Raw genomic sequence first — 17,503 nt, forward strand, 5'->3', positions numbered from 1 at the left:
TAGTAGTATAACTCTACAGCGGAACTTTACAATTCATCTCAGTTAGTTTCTATTATTTAATATCAAGTATTAGACAGTTCATCTAGCTAGATACAGTCTATTTTACCAGTAGTATAAAGCACGAACTTATGTCCCCCACTTCGTAAGAAGCTTATGGGAAGAAGCAGCTGTCAACATAATTACTGCATCTTGCATCCTGGACCTATCACTCATCAATTGGTCCTACTCCGCTCCGGAAACTCGTGTCCTCTAGGCTGCTCTCAAGGGCCTTCATCTCGTCTTCGAGTTCCTGGGGTAAACAGTTATGCTTCGCCGTCTCGAAGTCCACCAATAACACGTCATGCCCATCCCGTACAAGAAAGTTGTGTTTGTTGATATCCCCGAACTTGATTCCAAGCTCATGCAATCGCCCCAAAGCCTTCTTACAGCTGTCGATGTCTCCTGACCCCGCAGCCCTCGCGCCTTGTACCCACTCAACGACGAAGCCAACCACCCGCCCGTCCTTACCTTCGGTGAGATGGCCGAGAAATTTGGGGCCGATGCCGCTGTCATTGATACGTTGATAGGCAGTCGTCTCAACCTCGATATAGGGGATTTCCCAAGGCCAAACGGCTATTTTGACAAGTACGGGTTCGCCGTCGTTAAGTTTGGGATGCGTTGAAATGTGGACTCGTTGCTTTATTCGGCTTTGACGTGTAAAATCCAACTCATTCAGCTTCACCGGATGCCAGAGGTTCTCTACCTCGGTAAGGTCTATCGTCTCGGTCTTGACGAATGTAATTTCCCCTGCTTTAGGGTCCTTGGCCACATAGCCTTTGTTCCAATTCCCGATTGGAAAGGGTGGAAGGAGCTTGCCAAGTAGAATAGGCTCAAAGGTACGATCATCTTCTGCCCCACGAAATGTTCCTGGCGCTGTGGTCACGTATTTGACGTCTCGCATGTCTAAAAGAAAGCGGTAATCGCTGTTGTCGGTATCATCCTCGTCAACGAGACACGCGAGGAGCCGAACGTTGGTATTTTTTGGTTTGGGAACGGCCATGGCAGAAAGTGGCGCTGAGATGTAGATAACAGGAGAGTGAGATGATGGGCAAAAGAGGGCTCGGTATACCAACAACAACTGTGTAGCTTTCAGGTATGATCAGTCGGAAGCTGTCTGGTAATGGAACCGAAAGATTCGCCGGGGTCCTGGAGTGGAAGGAGAGGAAGGCGAGACAATGAAGAAGTGTGCATGTACGAGCTACGACGCGGCCGAAGCACAGCACCTCATAGTGATAGAGCTAACCAGTAAGCTTCTTGATGCAAGTTTCCTAAGATTCCCACAACCAGATCCAGCTCACATAGCGGCTAGCAAGAGCGTCAAACGTCGCAAGCTCGGGGCCGAGCTAATAATAGCTCGCCGGGGGCGCTTACATTGGTGTACAAGTGCCGGTATGAGGAGAACATGCAAGAAAATAAGCGGAATCACAGCTTCCAGTTAGCCGCGCGTTACGTCGTTCAGGATAGGAGGCCAGTAGATATATAAGTATCGGGAAGATCGCGAATATCTTGAACAAGAGCATTAAACCAGCAAGGAACAACTACCCTCGAAAGCAAGGAATGCCCAGACAACATACCCTATCTATACATGTTGTATTGCAGCCCCTGCCCCTGCCCCCGCTACTTAGTTTCTCCGTCTCCGATTATCAAGATAAGTTAAAAGTCCTCTCCTTACGGACCTCCGTATGCTAAAATCTGCGAGATATGTATCCCTGTACATGCAGAGTCGTGGTACAGACAGCACACCAAATCTGGTGCGGGAAGTGCGGGTACGGACCGCACTATGTTTTTCTTTTAGTCGACTCTTGCTTCCACGAAATATGTAGCCGGACGAGAACTAAATGGCACCAGCTCTAGAGAACTCATTCTCCTTGGCAAACAATCGAAATTGGGGGTTGTTCACTAACAGTGCAAGGGCGGTGGTTGGTTCATCGGATAAGCTTGCACGAGAACCTATTGGCAGATCACTGATCGAAGAGGGATCGCTAGTCCTGGAATAAATTAGCTTAATCTATAGGTCTTGATGCAAGGTATAAATTTCGAGCTTTACACGGATAGTCGACAACAGCCGCTTGGGAGGCGACACGTTTATTGTGAAGTTAATGCGTTACACACGAAACGTGCACAGTGTGACGCGCTTTCTACTCTTTTTTCTTTTCTATAACAAGAAGTTTCTATCAACCCGATTCTGCCCAATATGCCGCGTGCTTAGTTGAGCCATACTCCCTAACTCTTGGCCCAAACTCCCCCAGCCTGCGCTCTTCATTGGCGTCAATAACGTCCTGGTCCAAAATGCTCTCCCATCTAAAGTACATATCATCCTCACTGAAACATTAAATGGTTGACCCCATAGGGTCTCCAGTGCGCGTCTCTTCGAACAAAAAGCCAAGATCGCGCATCCTCTCGTCTTCCCAGATGTAGAAACCGAACTTCCGCCACTGACTCCAACTCATGTACCGTAATGGCGTGTTAGGCCGGTGAGCCATCTCTATCTCCGAAGCCATGGTTTTCTCGGCCTCGTTGTCTTGATCGAGGGCGTATGGGCAAAGAATTGATGGGATCGGCCACGAGTTGCGAGTGAGAAACGGTCTCGATGACACTGGCTCTTGAGAACGAGTATTCAAGGATGTTATCGGGTCAAAGATGGTAATACCATTTTGACCGTTCCTTGATACGAGATAATCCTAGATAATAGACAAGATGTTAGCATTTGGTTATGTATATTCTTGCCGAAGAATTGGTTTTGCTCATGTTCGAGAATGAAGAATTGAGCTCCAGGTGGTGAAGCTCTTGTGTCGTGCTTAGCTAGTGACAGTCGACAGAAGTTGGAGAGGAGAAAGTTGAAACCTTAGAAGAACTTGTACATACAACTACAGTCCCGAGCTGCTGCATCACCCGATGGTTGAAGTTCTCAAGACTCCAAAACGAGGAGACGTCTAGACTCTCGAGGCGAGCCAGATCCTCCACAGGCCAACGGAGAAGCTTGCTTTTCTTGAGCTTCTTTACATCTAAGAAGAGCTGTATGCGCCAGAGCTGTCTATTGGTTCGTTGCTGTTCGAGCCACGAGAATGAGGAACCTGAGTGATTCACGGGTGTGAACGACTTCCCTATTGGTCTCCGCTGAGGGGACCAGTTGAATCCCTCCCTCCCACTATACCGGAATTTCTGATCGACGAGTTGAGATGGTTTCGAGGCTATACAGAGGTCCATAGAGGATAGTAGCAGCTCATTTGTTAAATTATAAAATTGGTACGCAGTCGCCACAATGCCACGTAGGATGACAGACGATGTCTCTTTAGAGATTGCTAGTGGTGGAAAGGCCTCCCTGCAAGCTTCACATGCCTCCAGACGGTCGCTTAAGCTAGGATGAATCCTCCTGATACACCTGGTATAATCAGGGCCATTGACGTAGTTCTGACAGTAACCATCACGTCGCAGAAACGTAGCTGTAAAGTCTTCCAGGGATCGCGAAGGAATCACTTTGGATCGAATAAGGATAACAGTACGGATCAAGCTTTGAATCTGCGCCGGTAGACTGTGAGATATAATGCTTTCTGTGATCTCGGCGCCATACTTATCAAATAGTGCACAGACAGACGGCGAGACTTTGTTAAGATTGCAGAGGGACGGCAAGTCGGGAACACTGTTGAGAATCAACAAAAGCACCTCGGTAGGAACTTTCGAAAAGTAAGGGTCCTCTGGATTCATTGACATCTCGAGAACGGCAGCTGGCATGTATCGCACGTTTCTTTCGTAACTGCTAAGTCTGCTGGTAATGGAGTCGACTGTCTTCGTGGCAACAAAGAGGAAAGTAGAACAGGTCCTGTCGTAACAGAGAGCGGAGTAGTACCATGCTCGGCACCCACTCGGCGTCGACTGTAGCTTTTATCAGATCAGATCAGATCAGAGCGAAGCTGCAAAGAAGAGTTTTGGCTTGTCACACCTGCACGTGTACAGCTAGCTGCATATGCAGGCTTTCAGGTTCCACAATGCACCATTCTCCGTTCCTGCCCGGCGCGGGCATTGCCGCCAGCCGAGCTTCGGCTCGACAAGCCTCTACTGTAGCCGCACCATCTCCTCAAACTACACCTCACCTCCGATCCATCAAAGACATAGGTAACCATGTCGGGAGTATCAGCATTGATTCGGGGCCTGAACCAAAAGATTCGATCGAACAGGACGACAGACTATCTCTGTTCTACGCGTACGTTTCTCCGTCGACGAGGATCGATTGGTTGAGTGCGCGCGATCCCTGTGTGACCTGCTCTTCGAAGTGAACGTCAATTGCTGACCCGACTCGCTCTCAACACAGATTTCTGGGGTCCAGCATCCAACTTCGGGATTCCAATTGCCGCAATTCTTGACACGAATAAGAGTCCGGATCTGTGAGAATATTCTACTGATTGAATTGAATTTCGCATACTCGACACTGACAAAGCATTCAGTATTTCCGGTCAGATGACTGGCGCCCTCACTATCTACGCTTTCACTTTCATGCGGTACTCTCTAGCCGTGATCCCGAAGAATTACCTTCTCTTCGCGTGCCATTTCCTGAATGCTGGCGCGCAGCTGACGCAAGGATATCGATGGACGATGTACCATTATGGTGCGGGTGCTGATGGCAAGGCAGGGAAGATTGCTTCAGTTTGAGAATTTTAGATCGTTCTGGGCATTTTTTCTCTTTTTCTCCCCTCGCAGGTAGATGATCGCAGGCGACTAGAGCTTGCTTTGGTGCCTAATCAATCATGATTTTTCACGCTGGACAGTTAAATGGATTTGTTTTTTCCCCCTTGGCATCTAAAACTTAACGGATGTCCTCGAGCCATTGTTTGTTGCCCGGAGGATATAGAGTACTGTTTCATCTATATCTTTCTAGCTGTCTCGTTCCACAAACTCAACCATGATATCCTCCGTGAGGAATGTCGTGAACCGCTCCACGATACCGATATTCTTAGTCTTCGTGGTCATGTGAAAGGTTCAAAAGAGATAGTAAGTGCTATAGTTATTTCCGCCTCTGCCAGACTAGATAGTGTTATAACATAGAGATATTTAGAGTATATAATAATTCTATTACTTTTAGAGAATTTCTAGCTTTATATAACTACGTTCTATTTTCTAATTTAATATAGTATTAAGCTAGCTTTTATTACTTTTAAACTAAAAGGTTCTAAAGGCTCTAGCTTATGAAACTAGTAGTTTTTTAAAATAAAAATAAAACCTTATAACTTCTAAAACATTAGAATTTATCTTATAACTAAAATACTAGAATTTACTTTATAGCTTTTAATATACCTAAAGTTATATATTCTAAAAACAAAGTATAATATCTAAATCTAATAGCATTTTATAATATATATATTAAGTTTTTATTCTAAATTTAAAGCTAATATAAATTATAATTATTTATTATTATCTAATTCTTTTATAAAGCTATTAGCTAATTAGATAGTAGTATTTATATATAATAATACTCTATATAATAGTATTAAAGGCTCTTTAAGTAATTAAATTAATTATTATTTATTTTAAAATTATATATAAAGAAAATAAAAGAAGTACTCTCTTAGGCGGTATAAAGCTATAAAATCTAATTAGGTATAAATTAAAAGCAGATAGTTATTCTTATATTATATACTTCTAAGGTAAATAATAATAGAAGTACTACTTATTATAGTTAGCTATATTAAGTAAAAATAAATAATTAAACTAACTTATATAAGCGTAAATTAAGTAAATAATCTAAGTAATATAAAGCTATATCTTACTATCTTTATAAACCTTAAGCTTATAATAAATTTATAATCTTTAATCTACTCTTACTAATTAAAATTCTTTAAATAATAATAATAATAATAATAATAATAATAATAATAATAATAATAATAATAATAATAATAATAATAATAATAATAATAATAATAATAATAATAATAATAATAATAATAATAATAATAATAATAATAATAATAATAATAATAATAATAATAATAATAATAATAATAATAATAATAATAATAATAATAATAATAATAATAATAATAATAATAATAATAATAATCTTTAAGTAAACTAGTTGTACTAGTTATATTACTTATAAGTCTATAAGTTATAACCTTTAATCTGCTTTAATAGCTTAATATAATAATTAAGACCTATTTTAACTTATAACATAAGCTTATTTAATATACCTATAATTAAGTCTTTATAATTTACTTTAAAAAATCTAAGATATTTAGCTTATTTTATATTAAATAGTACTAATTAAATATATTTAAAAATATAATTAAGTTTATATTAAATTGTTTAACTTATAATTATATAAACTATTATTAAAATTAAATACTATAGTACTTTTATCTTTTATTAATCTTTAATTATTTATAATAATACTAAACTATAAACTTTAAAAGTATATTAAAAGATAAGTATAAGTATAATTTTATACTTATTATAATAAATTAATTCTTTAAAAAAATAATATTAATCTTATACTTCTTATATATATAACTTATAACTTAATATAATTATTTATTTTTAATTATTAGAAGTTTAATAAACATTTAAAGATATATTTTTAATTAAAGGTTTATAATTATAATTTTTTAAAATAATAAGTTTTATTATATATTATACTTAAATAAATAATTAAATAAAAATTATAAACTAATACTTGAACTAATACCTTTAACTTTTTATTAGTTATTATTAAGATAATTAATCTAAGCTTTTATTAATAATAGATTATACTTAATTAAGTCTATTATATTAGTTATTAAAAATATCCTTATATTAGCTAAAATATAAGTATAAACTATAAACAAACTAAGAATAAAATAAACTATAGCTAAAAACTATATAAACTATTACTAAAAAGCTAAATATTATAAATACTTAGTTATTTCCTTATAAATATAAGTAAGTCTAAAAAAGCTTAAAAGTTTATTTATAACTAATAAAAGAAAAAGGAATAAAATTAAAATAATTTATACTAAAAACTTAATTAAAAAGTAAGTGATTTTATTTAAGTTATTATAAAACACTAAAAATATATTACTTAAAGAAGAAGCTAGATAATTAGTAAATAAGCTTATTTAAAGTCCTTATAAAAAAAGCTACTTATTCTACTTAGATCTTCTTACTTTTATTAAGGTCTATTTAGTATTCTTAGTAAATAAGCTTTAGTAGTATAATTATAATCTACTCTTTAAATAAGTATTATAAGAGTAAGAACTTATTTAAGTGAATATAAAATAAAAGTAAGAAGTTTAAGATATTTTAAGTATATACTTTAAATAGAATAAAATATTATAATATTAAGTTAATTAAAAGGAATTTAACTTTAACTTAGAGTTTTATCTTAGTAGAGACTTTATAACTTACTTATATAAGCTTAAAGACTTTTATTAAGCTTACTTTATAAAACTAAAGCTACTTAAGCTACTTCTTTAATAACTAATTATATAAGAAATAAATAATAATAATACGTTTAATAGTTTTATAAATAATATAGTGATATCTTAAGTAAACTAAGGGAAATTTTTTGTAGCTTAAAAATAAGCCTTTTTTAGAAGAGAGAGGTAATATAATAAACTAATTATAATTAACTAGTTATATAAATAAGATTAATATTATAAAGTTATAAGGCTAGAGTTATATTATAAAGTTATAAGGATAGAGTTATATAATAAACTTAAAACTAACTTAGTTTAATTATAGCTATATTTATTTTACTTATTCTTAAAGCTTTTTAAAACTCTCTTTTTTATTATCTTTTTTACTTTATATTATTATTATTATTAAATCTTTATTATATTATTATAATAAGGTTAATTAAGTATAATATATTATTAATAAAAGCTTAGACTAATTATTTTAGTAATAACTAATAAAAAATTAAAGATATTAATTTAAGTACTAGTTTATAATTTTTATTTAATTATTTATTTAAATATAATATATAATTAAAGGTCTAATTTTAATATTAAAGATTTAATAAAACTTATTTAAAAATAAGATATAAATTATAGATTTTTAATTAATATTATAGTTTTTAATAATCTATTAAATCTTTAATAGTTAAAGATAAATAGCTATATTAACTTATAAATTATATATATAAAAGTATAAGATTAATATTACTTTTTTAAAGAATTAGTTTATTATAATAAGTATAAAGTTATATTTAAACTTATCTTTTAATATAATTTTAAAATCTATAATTAAGTATTATTATAAATAATTAAAAATAAGGAAAAACTAAAAATAACTTAATATTTTATTTTAATAATAGTTTATATAGTTATAAGTTAAATAATTTAATATAAACTTAGTTATATTTTTAAGTATATTTAACTAGTAATACTTAATATAAAATAAGCTAAATATCTTAGATTTTTTAAAGTAAATTATAAAGACTTAGTTATAAATATATTAAATAAGCTAAATATATAAATTATTTATATTTAAGACTTATAATTAATCTTTTAATATGATTAGGCTATCTTTTTAAAAAGTATATTATAAGTTAGGTTCTTTTAATTATTTTTATTAAACTATTAGAGCTTTATAAGTTTAATTAATATAAATAAGCGTTATAACTAAGCTAGTCTTATTATCTAGCCTAAACTTAACTAGAGCTAAGTAATATATATTTAAAAGCTTTTCTAGTTTATTTAAGATATCTAAAAGCTTTTCTAGTTTATTTAAGATATATAAGTCTAACTAGCTTAGATAAATTAAAGTCTAAGTATATAATTTCTCTTTTATTTTAATCTATCTATTAATATCTTATTCTTCTTATAATAGTATATTAGTTAGCTATTATATTTTAGTTTTTAAGATAATAGATAATAGTAAAGTAAAAGTCTACTAGAATCTTTAACTAATAGGCTTATTATTTTATTAGTTTCTTAGTAATTATAAAGTACTTTATATATATTATAGTTAAGTTTAGTAAGGTTTATAGTCTTAAATAAGAATATAACTAAGTATTAATTATTATTATATTTTTATAATAATATTTCTAAAATTATCTTATTAAAAGTATTAGTTTTAATTTATATTTTTTATGATATATTATAGTATTTAAAATAAGTAAAAGATAAAACAGTCTCTTTTAAGACTTAGAATATAATTAATTAGACTAGTATTATTTTTTAAATAGGCTATAGCTAAATCGCTATATAGAAATTACTATACTACTATATACTAAAATTCTAGTAACTTAATAAGTATTATCTATTAACCTTACCCTATTATATAATTTTATACTATAGGGTAAAGATTACTTATATTAAGAATAAATATATATACTTCTTAAATTACCTCTAGAACTAGAAATTAAAGTTATTCTAACTAGTAAAGAGATACTTTAATATAACTTAGTACTTACTAAGAGAGAACCTATATTTTATTAGTATATTAGCTAGATAGTATTAAAGATATTACTTTAATTGCTTACTACTATAATAATATAATAAGAAGTAATTAGTAGAGTTAAGATATATATAATATATAAAGTCTGATAGATTAGTACAAGTGCTTATTATATATTATATATAGTTGTTTATATAAATTTTAGTAGTAATAAATATATTCTTTATTTTAGGCTCGCTTAATTAGTATATAGTAGTATAGCGATTTCTATATAGCGATTTAGCTGTGGCCTTTAAATAAGACTAAGGTTTTAATAAGTTTTACTAGTAGTTTATTAACCTTATTATAATCTAAGATAAATTTCTAATAAAAGTTATAAAATCCTAAAAATAACTAATTATTTTAAATTATTTTAAAGATTTTTTAGTTATTTATATATATTATTACTTTGAAGTTAATTTTAATTCTTTTAATAGTAATATAAAAGTTAAAGAACTTGATCTTTTTAATATAAAACTTACTTTTTTAAATATTAGTAAAAAGTCTATATTATTACAAGTACTATAAAACCTTTTTAATATATTTTTTATATTTTAAAGGGTTATTTAAGTAAATAATAATATTATTTAAGTATATAATATAAAAATAATCTAAGTAATTAAAGATTATATTATTTATATCTTATTAAAATATAATTAGACTATTTATTAGACTAGATAATATTATCTTATACTTTATAACTCTTATATTAACTATAAAAGGTAATATATTCTTTAAAAGTAAAGATTATATAAATCTAATAAAATATACTTTAAATATTAAATTTAATAAAGGTTTTAGTTGTATTTAACTAAATAAATACTTTATTGATAAAAGATAAAAGATACTTATTCTTTTTAGTAATTTTATTTAGCTTTTAGTAATTAATATAAAAATATAAGTCTTTACTTAGCTTTTTTATAAAAAGAGTTAAATAAATAAATAAAATATAACTTAAGATAATAAAACTCTTATTTAAGTTCTCTTTTAAGTATCTCTTTATTACTTAAAGCTTTATTTTACTTTCTTAATATAAAAAGCTATACTTATAGTAAATATCCTTTTTTTATTTAATCTGATAGTTTAAACTTATAATAAAGTTTTAAAAAGAGTTAGTAATTATTTTTAAAAAGATACTAGTGAATTTTTTATATTAATAAGAGAGCTTTTTTTAAAGATATCTTTATATAATTTTTTTAGTTTTAAAAAACTTTATAACTTAGCTTCTTAAGTTACTTAATTAATTATCTTATTAATTTCATTTAATATTACTATAAAGAATTCTAGGTTAAAAAGCTATAAGATATAGTAAAATATTATAATATTAATCTTAGTAATATTTATCTTTAAAAAGTCTTCTCTTTTTAAATAAAGTATTAATAAAGTAGTATTATATCTTTTAAGACTATAATAAATTTTATTTATCTAATTAAGTTCTATACCTAACTATTATAAGTTAAAGTAAAAAGCTCTTAGATAAGTCTTTAATTTTCCTAGTATTATTAAGCTTATTCTTTTTCCTTTTAATAATATTTCTTTTAGGCTTTTTATTTTATTATATAATACTTTTTAAAAAAAGAAAGAAGTATTAAAACTTAGTAAAAAGTATATTTATAAAAGTAAGCTCTTTTATATCTTTTATAACTTAAACTACTACTTAGTAAAAGAAGTATTTATTAGTATCTATTATATCTATAATTATTTATTATTATAATATATCTTATTAGTTAGTTATTTATATCTATAATAGATCTAATAATTATAAGATATCTTATAATAGCTAAATTAATTAAAGGAATATCTTAAAAATATTCTTATTATATAGCTAAATAAGATAATAATCTTTAATATTTATATAAATATTAAAATGAGCTATTTAAGTCTATTTTAAAATAATCTTATAGTTCTTTAGATCTAAGAGTATAAATAAGATTAGTTTATATATATATATTAATTAATTAGGATATTTAAAAAGAGACTATAGCTAAATCGCTATATAAAAATCACTAAACTACTATATATTAATTAAGCGAGCCTAAAATAAAGAGTATATTTATTACTACTAAAATTTATATAAATAACTATATATAATATATAATAGGCACTTAAGTAAGCTTTTTACTAAATAAAAGCCTACTTTATTATTATATAATAGTTAAGAGCTATATCTATCTTTTAAGTACTTAGTATATATATAATTCTATTACTTTAATTAAGCTTTTAACTAGAACCTCTTAATTATTTTTTAACTCTTAAATCTTTATAACTCTTTTATAATTATATATACTTTCCTAATAGATCTAGAATTTAGATAATTACTTAATACTAATATTATATATTTAAAACTAAAAGATTTCCTTACTTAGATAAAGTACTTAATATTAAGTATAAATATTCTAAGACTCTAGCTTTATATTAATTTAAAAGCTTTAAATACTCTTTTTTTTTTACTTAAATTCTTAATAAGCTCTTTTAGATTATAAAGTAAATTATAACTAATATAATAGCTTATAAAATAGAATTATATAAAATCTCTTATACTAAGTATAAGATAAAGCCTATAAGCTAAGTAGTAATATAAAAATTAAGAACTTCATAGAGCTCTTTAAGTAAAAGCTCTAGCTCTCTTTAAGCTATTTTAAAAGCTTTAATATAAGTTATACTAATAAAAGCTTTAGATTATAAAGTAGTAGTAAAAGCTAAGTAAGAGCTATAAAAGATAAATACTAAGATCTAGTAACTTTAAATAACTTAATACTAAAAGCTTTATAAATAAATTAAGAAGATAATAACTAAGTAGTACTTTAAAATTATAAGCGTAAAAATTATTACTAATAGAAGCTTTAATATTTAAGTACTTCTTTAATTACTTAAATATATTTAAAATTAAATAAATAGTACTATTTAAATCTTAATTAAGAGTAAATACTAATTATTACTTAAGTTAATAAAAAGAGCTAAGCTTCTTAACTTTAAGACTTAGATTATATCTTACTAAAAGCTTATATATAAGAGTATCTTATATTATATTTTAAATATAGATAAAACACTTAAGATTATAAACTTCTTAATTACTATAAGTAACTTTAATTATATATAATCTCTTAAATATTACCTTTAATTTAAAAAGACTAATAATCTTAAAAAAAAGGTAGCTATATATCTTTTTATAGCTTATATAACTATTTTATATAAAAGAAGTTAATATATAGTATTATAAGCTTATAAGTAATAAAAGTAAGAGATATAGTTATTTTACTACTCTTAAAAGAAAAAGTAGTAAAAAATAAAGTTTTTTTACTTTAAAATCTAATAGTAAAGTAAATTAAGTACTTAAAAAAAGATACTTATACTTTTAAGATAAAATATATAATTAAGCTTTTAAAGGTTATAATAAGCTTTAACTAGTAGTATATAAAAAGCTCTTTACTAATATTAATAAGTATAAACTAAGCCTAAATAAGAAAAAGCTAAAGAAGATCTAGAAACGCTTTATAAGTAAATACTAAAAGCTACTTAAAGTAAAGTTTAAGAAAAGTATTAACTTATTACTTTTACTAGAAATTAAAAGTATTCTATAAAAGTAAAGATTAAGTAAATCCTTAAATAAGCTAAAAAGCTCTTTCTTTAAAAACTTAATAAATAAAAGAGAAAGATAGCTTAGTAATAACTATATTATTATACTCTTAGACTTAAATTAAGTATTCTAGCTTAAGGTCTACTCTACTTAAGAAGCTTATAAGTATTACTTATTATTAGTAAGTACTTTTCTAGATAACTATAAAGCTACTAATCTTATTAATAATAGCTTCTTATTAGAACTAAGCTTATTTATAAAAGTGTATTTATATAATACTATAGAGTATAAAAGCTTCTAGTTATTAATTATTAAATATAATACTTATATACTTAAAAATATACTTACTAGAATAGATAAGAATACCTTTAACTTTATACTTATAAATATAACTATAGTTAAGAGATTTTATATAAATATTATTTTAAGAGCTTATCTCTAAAATATAAGCTTATAGTACTATAAAATAAATTATACACTTAAATAGTATAATAATAGTTAGCTTATAAGAGATTATTTAGTAGTCTAATAGCTTATTTATAAACTTAATCTTATATTCTTTAAATATAATAAGTGTTCAAACTACTTTTTTAATCTTTATAAGATCTTATTTAGTAAAGTTAGTATTATAGTATTTATAAGCGTAAATAATCTAAGGAATTAAGTATTCTACTTATCTTATAATTATAGTAAATCTTACTTAGATTTAGAAATAATATAGTATCTATAATTAAGATACTTAAGTTTAAATACTTTTTAAAAGCTAGTAAAAGCCTTAAGAGAAGTAAGAATAACTAATTCTATAAGATACTTTAAGTATAAGTATTATATACTAGTATATACTACTTAAGTTATATCTTACTACTTATTTAATTAAAGCGAAGATTAATAAAGCTATTTTAAAGAATTAGTTAAGATTTATTTAACTTCTTAAAATACCTTAAAAACTACTCTTAACTCTTAGTACTTAAATATAAGTATAATAAACTACTTATTAGTTATATACTTTAATTAAAATCTTATAATAAAGTATTTAAAAGTATTAAAAGCTTTAAGCGTTAAGTATATACTTAGTTTAAGCTCTTAATTTATAAATTTAAGTATAATTAAAAGAAAGTAATTATTATAATTCAAGGATTTATAAGATATAAGATATAAGCAGATAAGCTTAATATTAAGCTTAAGCTCTTCTTTACTATTATATATAAACTAAATAGTATAGTAAAATAAGCTAGTTAAAAGATAATTATATAAGTAGTAAAAATATAACTATTTATAAATCTCTCTAAAGAACTTAGATTAAAATATACTTTAATAAGTATCTACCTTTATAATAAGTACCTTAGTAAAGTATATTAAAGATCACTACTTAAGGTTAATAACTAATAGTTTTATAATTACTTTTAGTAATATAATCTTATAATTATAGCTTATATAACTATAGATTTTAAACTTAATTAGAATAAAATCTATATATATAAATATAAAATATACTTACTAATAGTAAAATAAGTACTTAAAAAAAGTATTTAAAGTTAATATATATATATATATATATAAGCTACCTTATAGGTTTTCATACTTTTAATATCTATAAGATCTAAGTACTATAGCTTATTTATATTATTATTATATAAAATATTCACTTTAATAAAAGAAGCTTTTATATCTTTTTTTTAAAAAAAAGTAAAGATCTTTATTTAAGAAGTTTAATCGCTTACTAAGCTTTTATAAGAAGATAAGTAGATAGAATATATCTTAAGTAATATAAAAAGTATTTCTAGTAATAAATAAACTAAATATATAACTATATTAAGTAAAAGAATTCTACTTAGTTTTTATAAGCTCTTAAAGTAAGCTTAATTTATAATTATTAATAATAAGAATTAAAACTTAAGAATAAAATATTATATTAGAAATCTAAGTATTATAATTAGACTTTTAACTCTAAAAGATACTCTTTAACTAAAATATATACTTAGTATTTAAAGAGATAATAAGTAGTTATTAATAAGTATATTTAATCTAAGACTTACTTTAAGTATAAAGTAGAATCTTAAAAACTTAAACTAAAGTAAGTATAAGTAACTTATAGATTTAAAAATAAGTATATTATAAGATTAAGTAAAGAGTCTACTTTATTTAATAAGGATTAAGAGATAAATCTTAATTAGACTACCTTTAATAATAATAAGAGGACTTATATTAATACTAATTATAGTAAAAGCACTAAAAGGATAACTATAAGCTAGAAGAATAAGAATATTAAAAGTTAATATATATATATATATATATAAGCGTATTAAGAGCTTATTAAATAATAGTTTATTAAGCTTAAATATTAAAAGTAGTATAAGAGCTAAATATAAGTATAAAAGAAGGGCATAGTTAAATCGCTATATGGAAATCGCTAAACTGTTATATATTAATCAAGCGAGCCTAAAATGAAGAGTGTATTTATTACTACTAAAATTTGTATAAATAACTATGTATAATATATAATAGGCACTTATACTAACTTATTAAAATCTTAATTAGACTTTATATCTTAAGTGTATACTTTAAGCCTAATAATTACGTCTTATTATACTATTATAGTAGTAACTAGAGTAGTATCTTTAATACTATCTAGCTGATTTACTAATGAAATATAGGCTCTCTCTTTTAGTAAAGACTAAGTTATATTAAAGTATCCTTTTAGTAGCCGGAATAGCTTTAATTTTTAGTTCTAAGGGTAATCGGCAAGTATATATATTTATCTTTAATAACATAAGTTATCCTTGCCCTAAAGTACAAAATTGTATAGCAGGGTAAGGTTAATAGATGACACTCACTAAGTTACTAGAATATTAGCGTATAGCAGTTTAATAATTTCCGTATAGCGATTTAGCTATAGCTTAAAAGAAAAAGAAAAGAAGAAGTATTTATAATACTTAATATTATCTTTTAAAAAATATATAAGAGTAACTTAAATATTAAAAGTAATTTAAACCTTAAGGATAATCTTCTTAAAAGTATATATATAGATTTATTATATAAGTTAGATTAGCTCTTTACTACTTTTATACTTAATTAGTATAAGATAGTTAAAAAGTAAAAAGAGCTTAAATATATAATATAAATAATATACTTAATAATTATAATAGTAATTTAAGTAAGCTATTTAATACTAAATAAGAAGATTTTACTTTTTAAAGTTAAAGTTTAAGACTTACTACTAAAACTTAAGTAGTAAATAAATCTTAAGAATTATTTAATAAAAGAATAGTTTATTTAAGATATATATTTAAAGATAAGGAATATAAATAAATATAAATATTAAAAACTAGAAGTATATAACTCTAAGCTAATAAGTTTACTTATTTCTTTAACATAAGTATTTAAGTATAAAGTAGATAATAATAGATATATAAGTAGATATTAATCTTATATTATTATTTATAAAGATCTTTAGAATAAGAATATAATTATATTAATATATATAAGTATACTCTTATAAAGTTATTCTATATAGCTATAATACTTATAGTAAAATTTAACTTAAAAATCAAGTGCTTTAATATAATTAATATCTTTATTAATACTTTTAAGGATATTAATAATAAAACTATATATTATTAGTTTTCTCTTAGGTTCTAAAAGCCTAGCTTTATATTATAAGTTAATTAAGCTCTTTATAAAATAAGAGACTTACTATACTTTTAGTATAAATATATTAGTAGTACTTTAATAAATTTAAAGCTCTCTTTATACTTAAAGGAACTTTATATATTTATAAATAAGAAGTATAAGGTATTTATCTTATTTTATATAAATAATATCTAAGTACTTTATTATTATAATAATTATCTACTTAATAAGTAGATTATTAGTAAGCTAAAGAAGGTATATAATATATATAATCTTAGAGATATTTAATTCTTCTTTAAAATTAAAGTATTATAAGATAAAAAGTATAAGATAATTACTTTTATTTATAACTAATATATTAAGAAGATTACTTATAAGTTTAAGTTAGTAAATAAAAAGTGCCTAAGTATATTACTTTTACTTATTAATCTTTAAAAGTATTTAAGATAAGCTATTAAAAAGTAAATTAAGCTATTTTAAAAGTATATAAGCTTAGTCTTATATATAGTAATTATTATAAGACTAAATATAACTGTGACGGCACAACGAAGGTTCATTAGTAGCTATAATACAAAGTAGAAAAGACAGCGAGAGGAAGAGGTTCCTAAGGAGCCTCGAGAATAAGTAGGGAGGATACGGCCGCTAGCGAACTAGGCTAGTCCTAGGTTCGCCGTATGACTCTAGCCTCGCAGCCTTACGACGTCAGCCTTACCCACGTGACTCGCCTATCGTGATCAGTCTATCACAATAACCTTTACTACTACTATACTCTTAAGGTTTATAATAAACCCGAGACTTAAGTATTTCACTATTATCTATTAGCTTATATATTACTTCTTTAAAACG

The 17,503-nt window shown here is 25.9% G+C and overlaps 3 protein-coding genes across 3 annotated transcripts; 1 reads left to right on the forward strand and 2 right to left on the reverse strand.

The window, feature by feature from the left end:
* Window positions 1-205: 205 nt before the first annotated feature.
* On the reverse strand, window positions 206-1,039 carry ONS95_002240 (uncharacterized protein; the record flags this gene model as incomplete). The annotated part of the gene is made up of 1 exon (XM_058495487.1): window positions 206-1,039. One exon carries the CDS (start codon window positions 1,037-1,039, stop codon window positions 206-208), a length of 834 nt encoding a protein of 277 aa, XP_058354215.1.
* Window positions 1,040-2,369: 1,330 nt separating this feature from the next.
* ONS95_002241 (uncharacterized protein) lies at window positions 2,370-3,246 on the reverse strand (the record flags this gene model as incomplete). Its single annotated transcript, XM_058495488.1, has 2 exons — window positions 2,370-2,720; window positions 2,905-3,246. 2 exons carry the CDS (start codon window positions 3,244-3,246, stop codon window positions 2,370-2,372), a joined length of 693 nt encoding a protein of 230 aa, XP_058354216.1.
* A 799-nt stretch (window positions 3,247-4,045) lies between these two features.
* On the forward strand, window positions 4,046-5,091 carry ONS95_002242 (uncharacterized protein). Its single transcript, XM_058495489.1, has 3 exons — window positions 4,046-4,240; window positions 4,349-4,421; window positions 4,482-5,091. Exons 1-3 carry the CDS (start codon window positions 4,159-4,161, stop codon window positions 4,684-4,686), a joined length of 360 nt encoding a protein of 119 aa, XP_058354217.1. The 5' UTR covers window positions 4,046-4,158; the 3' UTR covers window positions 4,687-5,091.
* The last annotated feature ends 12,412 nt before the right edge of the window (window positions 5,092-17,503 follow it).

Source organism: Cadophora gregata, assembly GCF_030347475.1.
Source record: "Cadophora gregata isolate MNR1 chromosome Unknown scaffold_11, whole genome shotgun sequence".
Lineage (NCBI taxonomy): Eukaryota > Fungi > Ascomycota > Leotiomycetes > Helotiales > Ploettnerulaceae > Cadophora > Cadophora gregata.